At 34.6% G+C, this 15,888-nt stretch overlaps 2 protein-coding genes and 1 long non-coding RNA gene across 5 annotated transcripts; 1 reads left to right on the forward strand and 2 right to left on the reverse strand.

Moving 5' to 3' along the window:
• The first annotated feature begins 613 nt into the window (after positions 1-613).
• LOC123918564 (probable serine/threonine-protein kinase PBL9) lies at positions 614-3,671 on the forward strand. 2 transcript variants are annotated; one of them, XM_045970644.1, is made up of 7 exons: positions 614-835; positions 989-1,084; positions 1,193-1,566; positions 2,069-2,204; positions 2,292-2,434; positions 2,513-2,630; positions 2,856-3,671. In XM_045970644.1, the coding sequence occupies exons 2-7, from the start codon at positions 1,000-1,002 to the stop codon at positions 3,266-3,268; spliced, it is 1,269 nt and encodes a 422-aa protein (XP_045826600.1). In that variant the 5' UTR covers positions 614-835; positions 989-999; the 3' UTR covers positions 3,269-3,671. The 2 variants fall into 2 exon arrangements, with proteins under 2 accessions (XP_045826600.1, XP_045826601.1); XM_045970645.1 differs by having other exon boundaries at positions 621-835; positions 1,199-1,566.
• A 91-nt stretch (positions 3,672-3,762) lies between these two features.
• On the reverse strand, positions 3,763-4,880 carry LOC123918565. The gene is made up of 4 exons (XR_006812843.1): positions 4,753-4,880; positions 4,104-4,318; positions 3,923-3,987; positions 3,763-3,835 (listed from the first exon to the last, which is right to left on the reverse strand). It is a non-coding gene; the product is annotated as an uncharacterized LOC123918565 (long non-coding RNA).
• Positions 4,881-6,683: 1,803 nt separating this feature from the next.
• On the reverse strand, positions 6,684-9,641 carry LOC123918566 (serine/threonine-protein kinase PCRK1). 2 transcript variants are annotated; one of them, XM_045970646.1, is made up of 4 exons: positions 9,070-9,641; positions 8,699-8,962; positions 7,828-7,950; positions 6,684-7,575 (listed from the first exon to the last, which is right to left on the reverse strand). In XM_045970646.1, the coding sequence occupies exons 1-4, from the start codon at positions 9,457-9,459 to the stop codon at positions 7,006-7,008; spliced, it is 1,347 nt and encodes a 448-aa protein (XP_045826602.1). In that variant the 5' UTR covers positions 9,460-9,641; the 3' UTR covers positions 6,684-7,005. The 2 variants fall into 2 exon arrangements, with proteins under 2 accessions (XP_045826602.1, XP_045826603.1); XM_045970647.1 differs by having other exon boundaries at positions 8,699-8,969.
• Between the last annotated feature and the right edge of the window lie 6,247 nt (positions 9,642-15,888).

Genomic DNA, 15,888 nt, shown 5'->3' on the forward strand with positions numbered 1-15,888 from the left:
TACTACTCATTACTTGTACGTCCACAGTAAGAGAAGTTATCAGAAACCAAATGTAGGGATGTCAAATAAAATATCCAATGGACTAGAAACTATATAAAAGATATTAAGGATTTTGTACAGAAGAGATTTCCTTTCTACTATGTAACTGCATTATGGCAAGATTCATGAGTTTTGGGACACTCCAATCCAAACAAAACAAAAAAGGGGTCCATTACAGTTACACCATACTATTCCCATAAATTTTATACAATGAATGTGACTCTACATGAATCTCCATACTCACCTTCGTTTGTCCCCTTCATCTTTTCTACACGTCTTTACTAATACATCCAAACTTTTATAGCTTCAATTTTAGTCAAGTTGCCCAACTTTCTCAATACTATATCTTGCTATATGTAGGGACACTTTACATCAAAGGTGGGTCTGGTGTCCGACACGTGTTGATGTCTAACACTAATACGACATTGTCCTATGTGATTACTAATAGATATATGTAAACATAGAAAGATGATTATGAGTATTGATTGCAAATGATTATTAGATATGTAAAACATAGAAAGGTGATTATGAGCACTGACTATAAATAATTAATAGAATCATTACAACATATTAGATATGTAAACATAGAAAGATATGAGCATAATCATCTTTCTATGTTTACATATCTGTATGACTGTATGTACATATTAGTGTTAATTATGTGCTCGTGTTTGTGTACGTGCTTGATAGACTCACCCATTAGTTCACTACATATCAACAGCTTTCTTCACCTCTCTCCTCATTCCTTTTTTTATTATTATTCTCTATACTCTCCCTTGACTTTCATTACAAACAGGTTCTTCATGTCATTTTCAATTCATCCATCTTTTCTTTTTTCAAACTCCTTATTTCTTTTCTATTTTTTCTTCCCCTCCTTCAGCTTCACTTCATAATCATGGTTAATTTCTGCTTGACCTGACCTTCTCTAGTTTTTTATTGTGATCTATAGGCAACAAGGTTATGGGAATTAGTATTGTTTCTGCCATGGGAGTTTGTTTGCGCAACCACGTCAAGGCTGAGAGCCCAATAGCCCCAATCAATTCAGGTATTCATAATCTTATAGTTTAAGATCCTTGCTTAATGTTACATAAGTGTAGTACTATACTAATATGTAGTTGATGTAAGTTTAGTTTTATTGATCATATCATTTCAGTTTCAGGGTTAAATTCAAAGAGTGTGAATGTCAGTACAGAAAATATCAGTAGCCCATGTTGTAAGGTTCCTGATGATCTCAGTAGCTCAAGTAAGACTGGAGCACCAGCGGAATTGGTATTGGTCCCTCGGACTATTCGTGGTGAGGAGGAGATCTTGCAATCCTCCAATTTGAAGAGCTTTACTTCTACAGAACTTAAGGCTGCAACCAGAAATTTTCATGTAGACAGTGTGTTAGGAGATGATGGTATTGGATCTGTTTTTAAGGGTTGGATTGATGAACACTCAACTTCTGCTGCCAAACCTGGCAAAGGCATTGTTGTTGCTGTCAAAAGACTTAATCATGATGGCTTCAAAGGTCATAACGATTTGTTGGTAAGTTTATCTCATAATTAAGAAGAAACAAGTGCCTCTTTTGCATGTTTAATTATTATTATTATCTTTTTTTTATATAATTATTATCATTATCTATAACATGTTTGAAAATATTATCATATATATGTTTAATCTTATCCATGTTTCTAGGATGAGTTAATCTTAATAGGAAACTAGCCATGTTTGGATAAACAACTTAATCATCATATAAGTATATTTTATGTATATGTTATTTGTATAATAAAAGATATAATAAAGTCAACTGTTTTCATATAAGCCATAAGATATTTTCATTAGCTGTCTTGAAAGAACTTACGAAAATAAGCTAAAAACAGCTTATAGTCATAAGTTATTTTCATAAGCTCTCAGACAATCTCACATGTGCTTTTTAATAAATTAAGCTCAAATAAGTCAATCCATACATGTAGCCATGTAGGCCCTAAGACTAAGAGGAATTTGTTTTGAATGTTACATCTAATAGTGTTTTCTATTTCTATTTTAGGCTGAAGCCAACTATCTAGGCCAGCTTTCACATCCTCATCTAGTGAAATTGATTGGATATTGCCTTGAAGATGAAAACAGCTTCATGGTCTTTGAACTTATGCCACGTGGCAGCTTGGAGAATCACTTATTCATAAGTGAGTTCTTCCTAGCTAGTTTATCTGTTTCACATTGTTCTTTTTGAGAAAAGGATGCTTAACATTACCAATAATGTTGTAAAACAGGAGGCTCATATTTTCAACCTCTTTCTTGGAACCTCCGTTTGAAGGTTGCTTTTGGTGCTGCAAAAGGCCTTGCATTTCTTCACAGTGCTGAAACAAAAGCGACATACCGTGATTTCAAGACTTCAAATGTCTTGCTAGATTCAGTACGCGTCTTTTTGTACACACACACATGAATATATCAAGTATCATATCTGAAAACTTCTTTGCTGATTTGATCACAGAATTATAATGCAAAACTATCAAATTTTGGGCTGCCAAAGGGCGGGACTGCGGTTGATAAAAGTCATGTCTCCAACAAGCTAACCTACGGATATGCAGCTCCAGAATACCTGGCCACTGGTATTATGACACTCGACAAAAATCAAATTATCGACAAAAATTAGTGACTGGAAAAATGAAATTGTTATCCAATTTTGGCGAATTTCATTTTTTCTGTCGATAACTTTTTGTCGTTTATTCAAGTCTTTCTAGTATGTTTTGTCTTTTGAGTTCATTAACTACTCAAGAATCAACTACTAAATATCAGTTTGGTTAGTAACAATTTTTTTTGTTTATTTGTGAAAGGTAATCACAGTGCTAAGAGTGATGTCTATAGTTTTGGAGTTGTCCTATTGGAAATATTATCAGGAAGGAGAGTTGTTGACAAGAATAGACCACAAAGACAACACAATTTGGTGGAATGGGCTAAGCCTTATCTATCCAACAAGCGCAAGATTTTACGCGTGTTGGATAATCGTCTTGAAGGCCAATATGAATTAGAAGATGTGTATAAGGTTGCTATACTCTCCCTACGGTGCCTTTCAATAGAAGCCAAGTTGAGACCAAACATGGACGAGGTTGTTACAAATTTGGAGCAGTTGCAGGTTCCAAATGTAAATAATCAGAATCGTTTACGTAGAAGAAGTACCGATGATGTTCCCCGTGTTAGAACAGCCGCAGCTTATCCCCAACGCGCTACTTCTATGCTTTGTACATGACATTAAACATTGCAAAATGCAGATACAGCTTTCTTGAAAGTTAACAAAGCTGAATGTCCTCAAATGCAGAGATCCCATACCATGAACACATGTTACCGAATAAATTGCACATATCTTACTATAGTTAATGCTTCAGCACCAAACTTCTCGAACATTCTGCTTGTTGAGACTTGAGAGCGCCTATGTCTACATACAAATAATTGGATCTTTTTAGTGTTTGTAACAGTCAAATAACTGGGATTTCTAGATCTTTTGCTCAGATATATCTGGCAGCCAGAAGTGTTGTCCACCGAAATTGTAGGAGCCGAACCCTATTATTTGTGAAAGCAAGCATAAGTTCATGTAAATCATATTTGATGTATCAAGTTTGAATTTATTATTAAATCATATCTTTTTCACCTCATCATTTATAACATTGGCAAGACAGTACACAGTACCGCCACCGCCAGAAATTGTTGTGAATCTAAAAATAAGAGTAAGAAGGTGTAAGGGTACCTGGCATTGAACCTCATTCCCATTACTGTTTACAATCTCAAAAGCTGCAACAACATCCTACATTATAAAACCCTGAAAGAATGAATTGGCATTATCATCTACAAGAAATTATTTCATTATCTAATATTATTAGATCTCTAATTATCATGTCTCACAAACCTTAAATACAACTCCCGTCTTTTAAAGCTGAAACAAACAGGCCCATAATTATGACAACCTTGAATCTGCAACACACAGTTTTTACATCCACAAACATATACAGACTGCTTTGAATCACAGAAAGAAGCATGTAATATAATTATGACTACCTGTAAAATAATTATGAGTAAGAATAACCTACCTGCTGTGACATCTCTTGTACCAATCTCTTGAAAAAAAGCAGACATCCCCACTTTTGGCTTAGAAGATGAAGCCTGAAGTGATTCAGAACTAAAGAGAGATGCAGGCGGATGAGGAGGGGCAGAAGGTGCAACAGAAGCATTAGCTTTTGATGGAGCAATCACTTTTCCTGTTTGACTCCATACAGGGCCTAATGCATGAAAGCTCTACAAGTACCTGATCATCACAATAAATGTAACGAAAGATCATTATCCTTCACTCCTGAAAGACCAGGCAATATGAGATAGGAAAGTGCAAGGAAAAGTCTAGGATGCTAGTGCAAGAGCCGTACACAGCATTCTGTACATAAAAAAGTTAGCATAAACAAATTGCAAATCACGTTTTCAAAATCACAATTATCGAGTCTAAGCATAGAAATATTAAGGCTGTTGATCGTTATTCATGTCTTCTTTCAGCCATTAAGCTGATGTAACTCAAGAAGGGGATAGACATGCATTTTGGAGTAATATGAAACTATTTTTGATGCAATATATAACAACACTTTTAAATTAATAAAAATGTCTAGGAAGAAAATCCATCAATTGCACAGAACTCCATCATGAAAGTTATCCAATACAAATCAACAAGCAAGTAGCATATATCAAGAGTACCTTGTTGCTATAAAACTCATCCATTTGCCAACTTTCTTCCACATGTGCAACAGGCATACTCATACCTTGAAAAAAATAAGTCATAAGACACCAAAAGATAAAGATTCATCTTAGAAAAAAGAATCAACATGCACCTAGCACAACCCTTCCCAGTAAATGCAATCCATGCTAGAGCAGAAAGACTGTCAACAGCAGAGTGATTAAAAAAATCAGATCTCCTTCCTTCTGTCAATGCGGCAGCTTTCGTGATCACTTCATTCAATGGGAGAATCCTAGTACTGTTAGTCCAGCTACCTGCAGAACACTGCATTCTTGTTTTGAAAAGTGGTCAATGCAATAGGCATTTGGGAAAAAAACTTCAAAGTAAACTAAATATGTTCGGCTAATTTTCCGAAGCTGTAGAGTTGATTCTCCCAACTGAGAAGGATTTCCTATTTCTTTATTTCTGTAGAGTTGACTCTTTTAACACCTCATCACTGATTTATCTACAATGACCTCACAAACCCAATTTCAAAATCAAAGCAACATATATTTTTCTATAATCCGTATTTCTCTCCCCCCCCTACAAACAAAGCCAAATGAAAGAACATAGTACATGCATTCAGAGAAACACAAACTTAACAGCAAAATAACTCAATTATGAAAGAAGACTAGGATTACTTCCTGAAAGATGGCAACCCCAAATCCTCAACTGCATCAAGACCTACGCTACATTAGTCCATTCTGCATTCTTTCTAACAACTAAATATATTTTTTCTTTTGTTCCTCTCTTATTCATCTATTTGACTTCCCCCAAATCATGTTACATCCAAAAATCCAACTTTCGTCCTTGAAAAATGACAGGTAAAGTATGCCGAAAATCCACCTAGGGCCTATTTGGATAAACAATTTATTTTGCAACTTTATAGCACAAGCGCTGATTCATAAGCTATTTATATAATTTTTATAATAAAAGATAAAAATTATCAGGGAGTTTATTCAACTCTTTCTAATATCATTTTGGTTGGTAACAATCTTTTGTTTGTTTGTGAAGGTAATCACAGTGCTAAGAGTGATGTCTATACTTTTGGAGTTGTCCTATTGGAAATATTATCAGGGAGGAGAGTTGTTGACAAGAATAGACCACAAAGACAACACAATTTGGTGGAATGGGCTAAGCCTTATCTATCCAACAAGCGCAAGATTTTGCGCGTGTTGGATAATCATCTTGAAGGCCAATACGAATTGGAAGATGTTTACAAGGTTGCTATACTCTCCCTACGATGCCTTTTGATAGAAGCCAAGTTGAGACCAAACATGAATCAGAATCGTTTACGTCGAAGAAGTACCGATGATGTTCCCCATGTTAGAACAGCCACAGCTTATCCCCAACGCTCTACTTCTATGCTTTGTACATGACAGTGAACATTGCAAAATGCAGATACAGCTTTCTTGAAAGTTAACAAAGCTGAATCTCCTAAAATGCAGAGATCCCATACCATGAACACATGTTACCAAATAAATTGCACATATCTTACTATAGTTAATGCTTCAGCACCAAACTTCTCTTGAACATTCTGCTTGTTGGGACTTGATAGCGCCTATATCTACATACAAATAATTGGATCTTTTTAGTGTTTGTAACAGTCAAATAACTGGGATTTCTTGATCTTTTGTATGTTTCTCTGATTAGGTCAATTTTATTGTACTAGTTATATATAGTTTCCAATTTCCTAATTTAACATATATATATATATATATATATATTTAATATATGGACTTTTATATTAATTCCCTCTATCATTCAAATTTGACTCGGTCCTTGATTGACTGCTAATTTTAATAACTAGGAAAGTAGGTGATTGGTAATCATAGAAGACTTGGAAATTGGAATAGTAACTCAATTGTATACAAGTAAAGTCAGAGTCTAACTTGTAACCAAAAAAAAAAAGTCAGAGTCTAACAATTCATGCCTTTCAATCAAATGTAGTTCAATATATACACATTCATTCACTACCTAAACCTTGCTTTCATGACTGGATTCGTAGTTAATATCAACAAGCTCAAATCACTTAATATTAAATAGCTTTGCTTAAAATTATCCTGTACACACAATTATTAACTAATACAAAATTGACTATGATAATTATGTTAACCATGTGCCTAACAAAGCCGATTTCGCTGACTGAAACTATGTGATCATCGAGCATTGCGATGAAGCAGGCAACTGTAGTAGAAGATTTTGCTTTCCAAGATATGAATGAAGATCACTTATCACCAAGTTCTTACAAGTCCAGGCGCCCAATTTTTCCAATCAAACCTTCCAATGGATTTATTTCTTAAGCTCACCTTGTCTCTTGAAAAAACCTTCTTCAGATAATTACTCCCCTGTTTAGCTCGTTCAGGTTCAGTGACCTCTACAGATAAATTAACTTCATTTCCTTCTCCTGTTTCAGTAACAACTTCAGAAACGCATTCATCGACAGGAACAGTCTCGTTGATAATGCTGTCGAGAATCTCAACTACCTCGCTCATTTTTGGCCGAGATTTTGGCTGCTTCATCAGACACTTGTTTGCTAGGATTGCAAGTTTATGAGCTGATTTGGTGCAATCCTGTCCCTCAAGTCGGGGATCAACAATATGATGGAACTTCCTAGAATCAGATACATAAGGTCTTACCCAATCCAGAAGCTTTTGTTCGTTTCTTGGTAGGTTTCTTTCTACGGCTCTCCTCCCAGTGATAAGCTCATAAAGAACTACACCAAAGCTCCACACATCACTCTTAGCAGTCAGCTTACCGGTATGAACATACTCTGGTGCAGCATATCCTATGGTGCCAACAACCTTTGTGAAGAGGAAATAAGTCATTCATTTTGCATATCAATAGAATATCCGGAATACAAACTAAGGTTCAGAGTTCAGACCAACATCAACTCATGAATTAGAGACATTCGACAATGAATATGGTTTAACAAGGAAATAAGCTTGCAGGCATGTTATTCTAATGTTATCAGGCAATACTGTTAAATTTCTACCATTATGGTATGTTTAAAAGTAGAGTATAATAACTTTCTACATATATAGACAATTTCTTACTGCTGTTGAAACATAGCCAAACCCTTCTGACGGTCCTTGCCTAGCGAGTCCAAAATCAGAAAGCTTTGCATTGAAGTCCTCATCCAGCAAGATGTTGGATGTTTTAAAATCGCGAAATATTAGCTGCATCGGATAGAATGGGAATCATAAATATATTACTACAAAAGTTATTTAGGGATTTTAGCTGATGAGAAATACAGTAAAAGACATCCAAAGTAGAAGCCATGCATAAACATTAAAATGAATTAAGTTATGGCAAAAGCACAATAAGAAATCCATAAAGCACGGTTAAAATGCCAAGTGACAAGCTCAACAGAGAAATTACTTAAAACACACAAACTCAAATGCTGGCACACACATTTAATGTTTGTTTCTCTTACAAATGGTGCTTAAAAACCCATTAATTGCAAGTCCTGATCAGTCATTTTCAGCATGATTGGCTATGCATGATCGTCTAAAAACAATTTTGCCCCCTTAAAAGGGATTCTGCTCTAGACTCTTTAGTGTTGTTCGGCTTCACCTTGAAACCAATTTCAAAATCTGATTCTATATCCAAACCTCCATTTGCTCTAAAGCAAGCTAACCTTCACTTTGATAATTCTTGTCTAAAATTCTGCGCAACTATCATCTTTTATGAAACCTTCGAAAGGCAAATCAGCTCACTTTAAATCCACTTTTAACTTACAAATAACTTAGCACAATCAAAGATCATCCATCAAACATTGACCGAAACCAAACATCCACTACACATTCCATAAAGACCCATGTCATTGGCAAAAAACATAAATGAACATCGACATAAAAAACCAAACCAATTACTCCCACGATCATGGTATCAATAACACAAATATACAATATTGTTCAACTATACCTGAAAATCCATTTCTTCATGTAGGTAAGCCAACCCACGAGCTGCATCTTGAGCAATTCTTAACCTAGTAATCCATGGAAGAACCGACGAAGGAACACGAACCAAAAGATGATCTTCCAAACTCTTATTAGACATAAACTCATACACCAAAAGTCTCTGAATCCCTCTTTCATCATCTTCAGCACAATAACCCACTAACCTCACCAGATTTGGATGCTTAATTACCCCTAACAAATTCACTTCATTAATCCACTCCTTATGCCCCTGAAAACTAGAAATTCAACACAAACAAAAAAGCCCCATTATAACAACAACCTCAAAAAAAAAAAAAATTCCAAAATGACTCAATTTTTTGCTAAAATTGAACATGCCTGATGACCATTACGATTCAGCTGTTTAATCGCAACATCAATTTGAGAACGATGAGAGTGATGATTTAGGGTTCCTCTATAAACAGAACCAAAACCACCTTCACCAATCAAAAGAGCTCTATTGAATCCACGAGTAGCGATTTTGAGGTCGGAGAAGGAAAAGATGTTAAGATGATTAGCTCGGCGTTGAGAGAGAAACTCATGGAAACCAAGAGTATCGGAAAAGTCACGTGAATCGGAATCGTATTCGGAACGGCGCGTGTCCATTAAGCTTAAGGAACGCGCCCATGAGACACGTGAACCTCTTGAACTTGATGCTGAAGTTTCTTCGTCTTCTCCTACTACTCGTTGTTTTTCTGATCCTCCGTTTGAGAAATGGAAACACTTCATCGGAGAGCATGGAATGGAAGGAAGAGATGATTCAGTAGTCAAGAAAGGACTGCGGAAGAAGGAATCGCATCTGCTTCATATTCTATTTCAATGTTAACTGCTTATCTACCAATGATAGAAGTTTCCATATGAAAGCTACTCTTCCGACCCATGTTTCTTTTTTGAGATTAAATCAGACGGCTAATACTATGATGACCACCACAAATGGTCTATTGTAGACAATTGAATTTTACGAAATTTACTGTTGATTTGAAAATTTATCATTCATAAATTTTTGAAATTTTTTTGAAAATCATTTGATATGTTATTGAGACCCATCAAAATTTACGTTAGGGATGACAATTTGACCCATACCCAGAGGGTACCCGCAAAAATGACTCACAACGAGTAGGGTAAAAATCCGCATTTTGGGTACGAACACGAGTATGAGTAATTACCCGCAAAAATGAACGGGTATGGGTGCGGGTACGGGTACCTTAGTACCCACCCCGCCCCATACCCGCATAATATATATATATTTATTTATTTTATTTATATTATTATATTATAATATTACATATTTTTAATAAAAATGTTTATTTATAACATAATATAAAAATAATGTGAATATTTAACATAAATATGAAATTTAACATAAGGTTAGTAATAATTTTGTTTATAATTTTCATTAGTCAATATTAAAATCTTTGAAATTTTTTTAATTCTATTAAAATTATATGATATTTTATAATTGATCAATTTATTTTTTCAATCCGCGGGTATGGGGATGGGTACTATAGTACCCTACCCATTGCCATCCATAATTTACGTTATTTAATAAACCGTTAATCTTGATATGTCTCAATATCATATCAAATGATTTTCAATTTTTCTATGGGTGATCTATATGATATAAACTTTCAATCTAACGGTGGATTTTGTAAAATTCGTATTCGTTATAATGTTATTCATAACTGGTCCACCATGAAGTGATCCATATTAGAATTTACCTAAATTAGAATTTACCTAAATGATACTAGTATAATACGAGAGTAAAATAATGTTACACAAACAATAATAATATTTTATTTTTCAGTCAGATCACCTCACTCGTGTATGGTTATTTTGAAACTACTTATAGAACATGAAAGAGTGGTGATTTTTCATTGGATGTCCGTGTATATTTTAATTACACTGACTGCTTATCATTTTTAAACTTCTTTTTGTTTTCCAGATTTCTTTTTTGTCCTTAAATAAAAACTTCGGTATCAATTTACTAAATTTTTTTATACTTGGAAAAAAAATCGGTTTTTGTTTTTTGAATTTTTCCTGAATTCGCACTAAAAAACTTCGAAAAAACTTCGGTTTATGCATTCTGAATTTTTTCAAGGATATAATAAGAATTTTGGGTATAAAAGAAACATAAGGAGCTAGAAGAGAAACGATCTTTCCATACAATTCATTGACTAATCTCTTTATAAATTTCTTTTTTCCACCGGTCTCAAACATTATTTTGAAAAGCCCACATGCTTTCTACACCTCCTTAAGTTCTTTTTATCATAACTTTATTTTTTTAATGATAGAATTTTTTAAATAATAAATTCAGGCAGTGGTGGCGGCAGAAACAGTTTTTTGATAGTCCCACGCCGTAGATAGAGGAGCTCCGGCGGTCGACAACCCCTTCCACCACTCTTTTTTGTTTTAATTTAATAATAAATATAATATATAAATTATTATTTTATTTTAAAATTAAAAAAAAAGTTTTTGATTTAAAAAAATCTGTTTTTTATTTTTTATAAAAAAATCTGATTTTTCTTTTATAATAAAAATCAGTATTTTTCCTTCAAAAAATAAAATTTGTATTTTATTTTAAACATAAAATTTAGTTTTAAAAATTACTCATTTTTTAAATAATAAAAAAAAATTAAAAAGTCTCCATCTATGGCTTAAATACCCGCACCTATGCAACATAGAACAAAACTAGTTAACTTAATAATTTGGACTTTTTTTGCATGTGGCTTTGCTTTCCATAAGAAATTGACCCTAGGATCGAGAAACTATGTCTATGTGTAATGTGTTTCATATCAAAGTAATGAAAAACTCATGATGAGTGAATAAGAAGAAATGAAAAATGAAAGAGTAAATTGATTCTCATTGAATGAATGAAGAGAAGTTACAAGCTTATATACAAGTTCCTACAAACAGTTAAGAGTAACTAACTTGGTTACAACTAACATAACAAAAAGTTGCAACTAAAACTAACTGATACAGCTATTACTTAGCTTGCAAGTTACAGCTCAATCCTTTTGTATTTTTGCTTTAATACCCTCCCTATAAGTTGAACCATGAAAAATGTTGATCATGTTCAACTTAGATATGAAGTATTTGAATTTTGTAGAGACTAAATGCTTGGTTAGAAAATCTGCAACTTGTTCATTTGTAGAGATAGGTAGCAACTTCAATATGCCCTTCTGTATCTTTTCCCTTACTAAATAGTAAATAACAATCTATTTATAAGTGTTTGGTCCTTTCATGAAATACAGGATTGGAAGTTATATATATGTATGGCACTTTAACTATCACAATACAATACTGGTAGCCTTGTGCATTTGACATTCTTTAAATCAAAACAAGCAGATAAAACAACCATTGTAACTCACAGCTTGCTGATGACAACGCTCTATACTCATTCAAAGCAAATTGGAATATAATCAAACTCATTCAATCCTTCAAATTTCTTTTCCACGCAATTTAGAATGTATGCAATATAATGTAGTTTTACGGGCAAAGTATTATCCTTTTATCCTTATTTTTTCATTGTATTGTAGTATATGTTTTTTTTTTAAGCAAATAGGGTGGAGAAGGATTGCCAACACCGTAAAGTACTCCATCCGTCCCTAATTATAAACACCTTTTCAAAGATAAAATTTGTCCCTAAATATAAGTCCATTTTCAATTCCCTAAACACATTTATTATTATTATTTTTCCAAACATAACTCTACTTTGCATTGAAACACGAAAAGTCAACTACAAATTCATATTTTTACAAAAGACAATTTAGTAATTGTAATATAAAAAAAGTAGGCATTTATTACACTACCAATTTTTCTCAATATGCGTGAAAAACTTCAATGAGTGCTTATATTAAGGGACGGAGGGAGTGGATTATAAGAAAAAGAAAAATTACAATAAGTGAGGGGACATAAAATCTACATTGAGGAAGAGCAAAATACAAACAACCCAAAGAGGTTAAACAAAACATCCTTAAAGAGTATTGGTTTTATAGTTACTTTACGGCTGAATTCTAGATTGTCACAGACCCTTTTTCTAGGAACCAGAAGATTAAAAAAAAAGTTTAAAGAAAACATCGTTAAAGGGTATAATGTTAGGATGCTCAATTGTGTTAGTTGTTTAGTCCAATTATGTGTATAAATGTTGTTTAGTTGGTTGCTTGGGCCTTAAGAAAAGCTGGCCTGCAGCTTGGCCTGCAGCTTGCCTGCGCGCGCGTGCCTTGGCTTGAGCCTGCTGGCCTGCGTGCCTTGCCTTAAGCCTAAGCTTGTTTGTGTTTGAGACTTTGCCTATATAAAGACTTGTATTGTTGTGAGAGATTTAATGAGAAGTACAGTTTTACTTCAACAATTGGTATCAGTATACCTTTTGGAAACGATCCAAACCCTTTCTTTGTCTAATAACCGAAGTTAGTTACACAAAGAACCAAAGTTAGTTACAACCAATTTTTCCATAATCTGTTTCAAGAAAGCTCTGATTCAAGCTTCCATGGCTGAATCAAGCAACTATATGCAACCTTCTATACCAAGATTCGATGGCTTCTATGATCATTGGGCCATGCTTATGGAAAATTTGCTGCGTTCTAAAGAGTATTGGGATTTGATCGAGAATGGTGTGATTGTAGCACCTGCAAATGCAACGCAGGAGCAATTGAAGTCAGCTGAAGAAAGCAGATTGAAAGATCTGAAAGCAAAGAACTATCTTTTTCAAGCAATTGATCGAACAATTCTTGAAACCATTCTTTCTAGAGATACAGCTAAAGAAATTTGGGATTCTATACGATTGAAGTATCAAGTATCAACCAAAGTGAAACGAGCACAGTTGCAGGCTCTGAGGAAAGAATATGAATCTTTGAATATGAAGATTGGAGAGTCAATTGATGATTACTTCTCACGCACTCTCACCATTGTGAACAAGATGAAGATGCACGGTGAAGCTATGACTCAAGGTACATTAGTTGAAAAGATCTTACGTTCTTTAACTTCAAGATTCAACTATGTAGCTTGCTCAATTGAAAAATCGAACGATGTCACTACCTGGACTGTGGATCAATTGCAAAGCAGCTTACTAGTTCATGAACACGGAATGAAAGGTCAGAAAGATGAAGAACAAGTCTTGAAAATGAGCAACAATGGTGGCAGAGGCAGAGGGCGTGGAGGAAGATATGGTGGTAGAGGGAGAGGACGTGGCAGAGGTAGATTCAATAAAGAAAATGTTGAATGCTACAAATGTCACAAGCTAGGCCATTTTCAATCTGAATGTCCAAATTGGGAAGAAGATAATGCGAATTATGCTGAGTTTGAGTTTGATGAGGGTGGAGAAATCTTGCTCATGGCTCAAGGAACTAAAGAAATTCAAAGCAGCAATGATAGTAAGTATGAAATTTGGTTTCTAGATTCAGGATGCAGTAATCATATGGTAGGAAATAAAGATTGGTTATTTGACTATGATGATAGTTTCAAAGATTCAGTTAAATTGGGTGATTATTCCAAAATGGCTGTAGTTGGAAAAGGGAATTTGAAATTATACATTGCAGGGTATGTTCAAATTCTCACCAATGTATACTATCTCCCTGGTTTGAAGAACAATTTGCTGAGTATAGGCCAACTACAGCAGAAAAATCTTACAATAGTGTTCAAGAATGATACTTGTAAAGTGTACCATGAAGAAAAGGGATTGATTGTGTTCACTCACATGTCAATGAATAGAATGTACATAATCAAAGCAACAGTGTTGATTCCACATTGTTACAAAGCAGCTCAAAGTAATGATGCTCAGCTCTGGCATCAAAGATATGGACACTTAAGCTTCAAAGGGATCAACATCTTGGCTCAGAAGAAGATGGTACAAGGCCTACCATATGTGAAGGAACCTGAACAAAAGTGTGACAGTTGCATGAAAGGAAAGCAATAGAGAGATTCCATGCCAAAGAAAAGTCTCTGGAGAGCTAGTGAGAAATTGCAGCTTGTACACTCAGATATTTGTGGCCCTATCAATCCTGAATCTAATGGCAAGAAGAGATACTTCATCACCTTTATTGATGATCTGAGCAGAAAGACATGGACTTATTTCTTGAGTGAAAAGTCTGAAGCATTCACTGCCTTTCAGAAATTCAAGGCTATGGTAGAAAATTAGACTACACTCAAGATACAATGCTTGAGAACTGACAGAGGTGGTGAATATACATCTACTGCATTTAATGAATACTGTGATGTTCAAGGGATCAAAAGACAACTTACAGCTGCTTACACACCCCAACATAATGGAGTTTCTAAGAGGAAGAATAGGACAATTATGAATATGGTGAGAAGCATGTTGAAAGATAAGAATGTACTAAAGAATTTTTGGCCTGAAGCAGTCAACTGGTCAGTACATATACTCAATAGATGCCCTACTTTTGCAGTAAAAGATGTCACACCAGAGGAGGCATAGAGTGGAATCAAACCATCAGTAAGCCATTTCAAAGTTTTTGGTTCCATTGCTTATGTTCATGTACCTGATAATCTAAGAAAGAAGCTTGATGACAAGAGCATTGTCTGCATTCACTTGGGAATAAGTGATGAATCCAAGGCCTATAAGCTGTATGATCCCATGTAAAGAAAGATAGTGGTGAGCAAAGATGTGAAATTTGATGAGACAAAACAGTGGAATTGGGAAATTAAAGAAATTGAAGCAGTCAAGGGTAGAGAAGTGATCCCTGACACAGATGCTTGCTCAACAAGCAAACACAGTGAAGAAGCAAATGAGGGTTATGATGATCACAATGAGCTTATGAATGGGAATGAAGCACATAATGATGATGTGGCTGATCAAATAGTTCTAGATTCAGAAGATAGTGATGAAGAAGATAACCCTCCATTGGACAAAAGAATTTCAAAAAGACCAGGATACCTTGATGATTTTGTTACAGATGAAGCTGAGATGCACAATCTTGCTATCTTCACACCCAGCACTGATCCCATCACTTATGAAGAGGCATGTAAACATGATACTTGGAGAAAGGCCATGGATGCTGAAATTGCAGCTATTGAAAGCAACAATACTTGGGAACTGACTGCATTACCAACTGGTACAAAAAAGATTGGAGTGAAATGGATATACAAAACCAAGTACAATGAACAAGGCAAAATTGAAAAGTATAAGGCAAGATTAGTTGCAAA

Source organism: Trifolium pratense, linkage group LG3, assembly GCF_020283565.1.
Source record: "Trifolium pratense cultivar HEN17-A07 linkage group LG3, ARS_RC_1.1, whole genome shotgun sequence".
NCBI classification, from domain to species: Eukaryota; Viridiplantae; Streptophyta; class Magnoliopsida; order Fabales; family Fabaceae; genus Trifolium; species Trifolium pratense.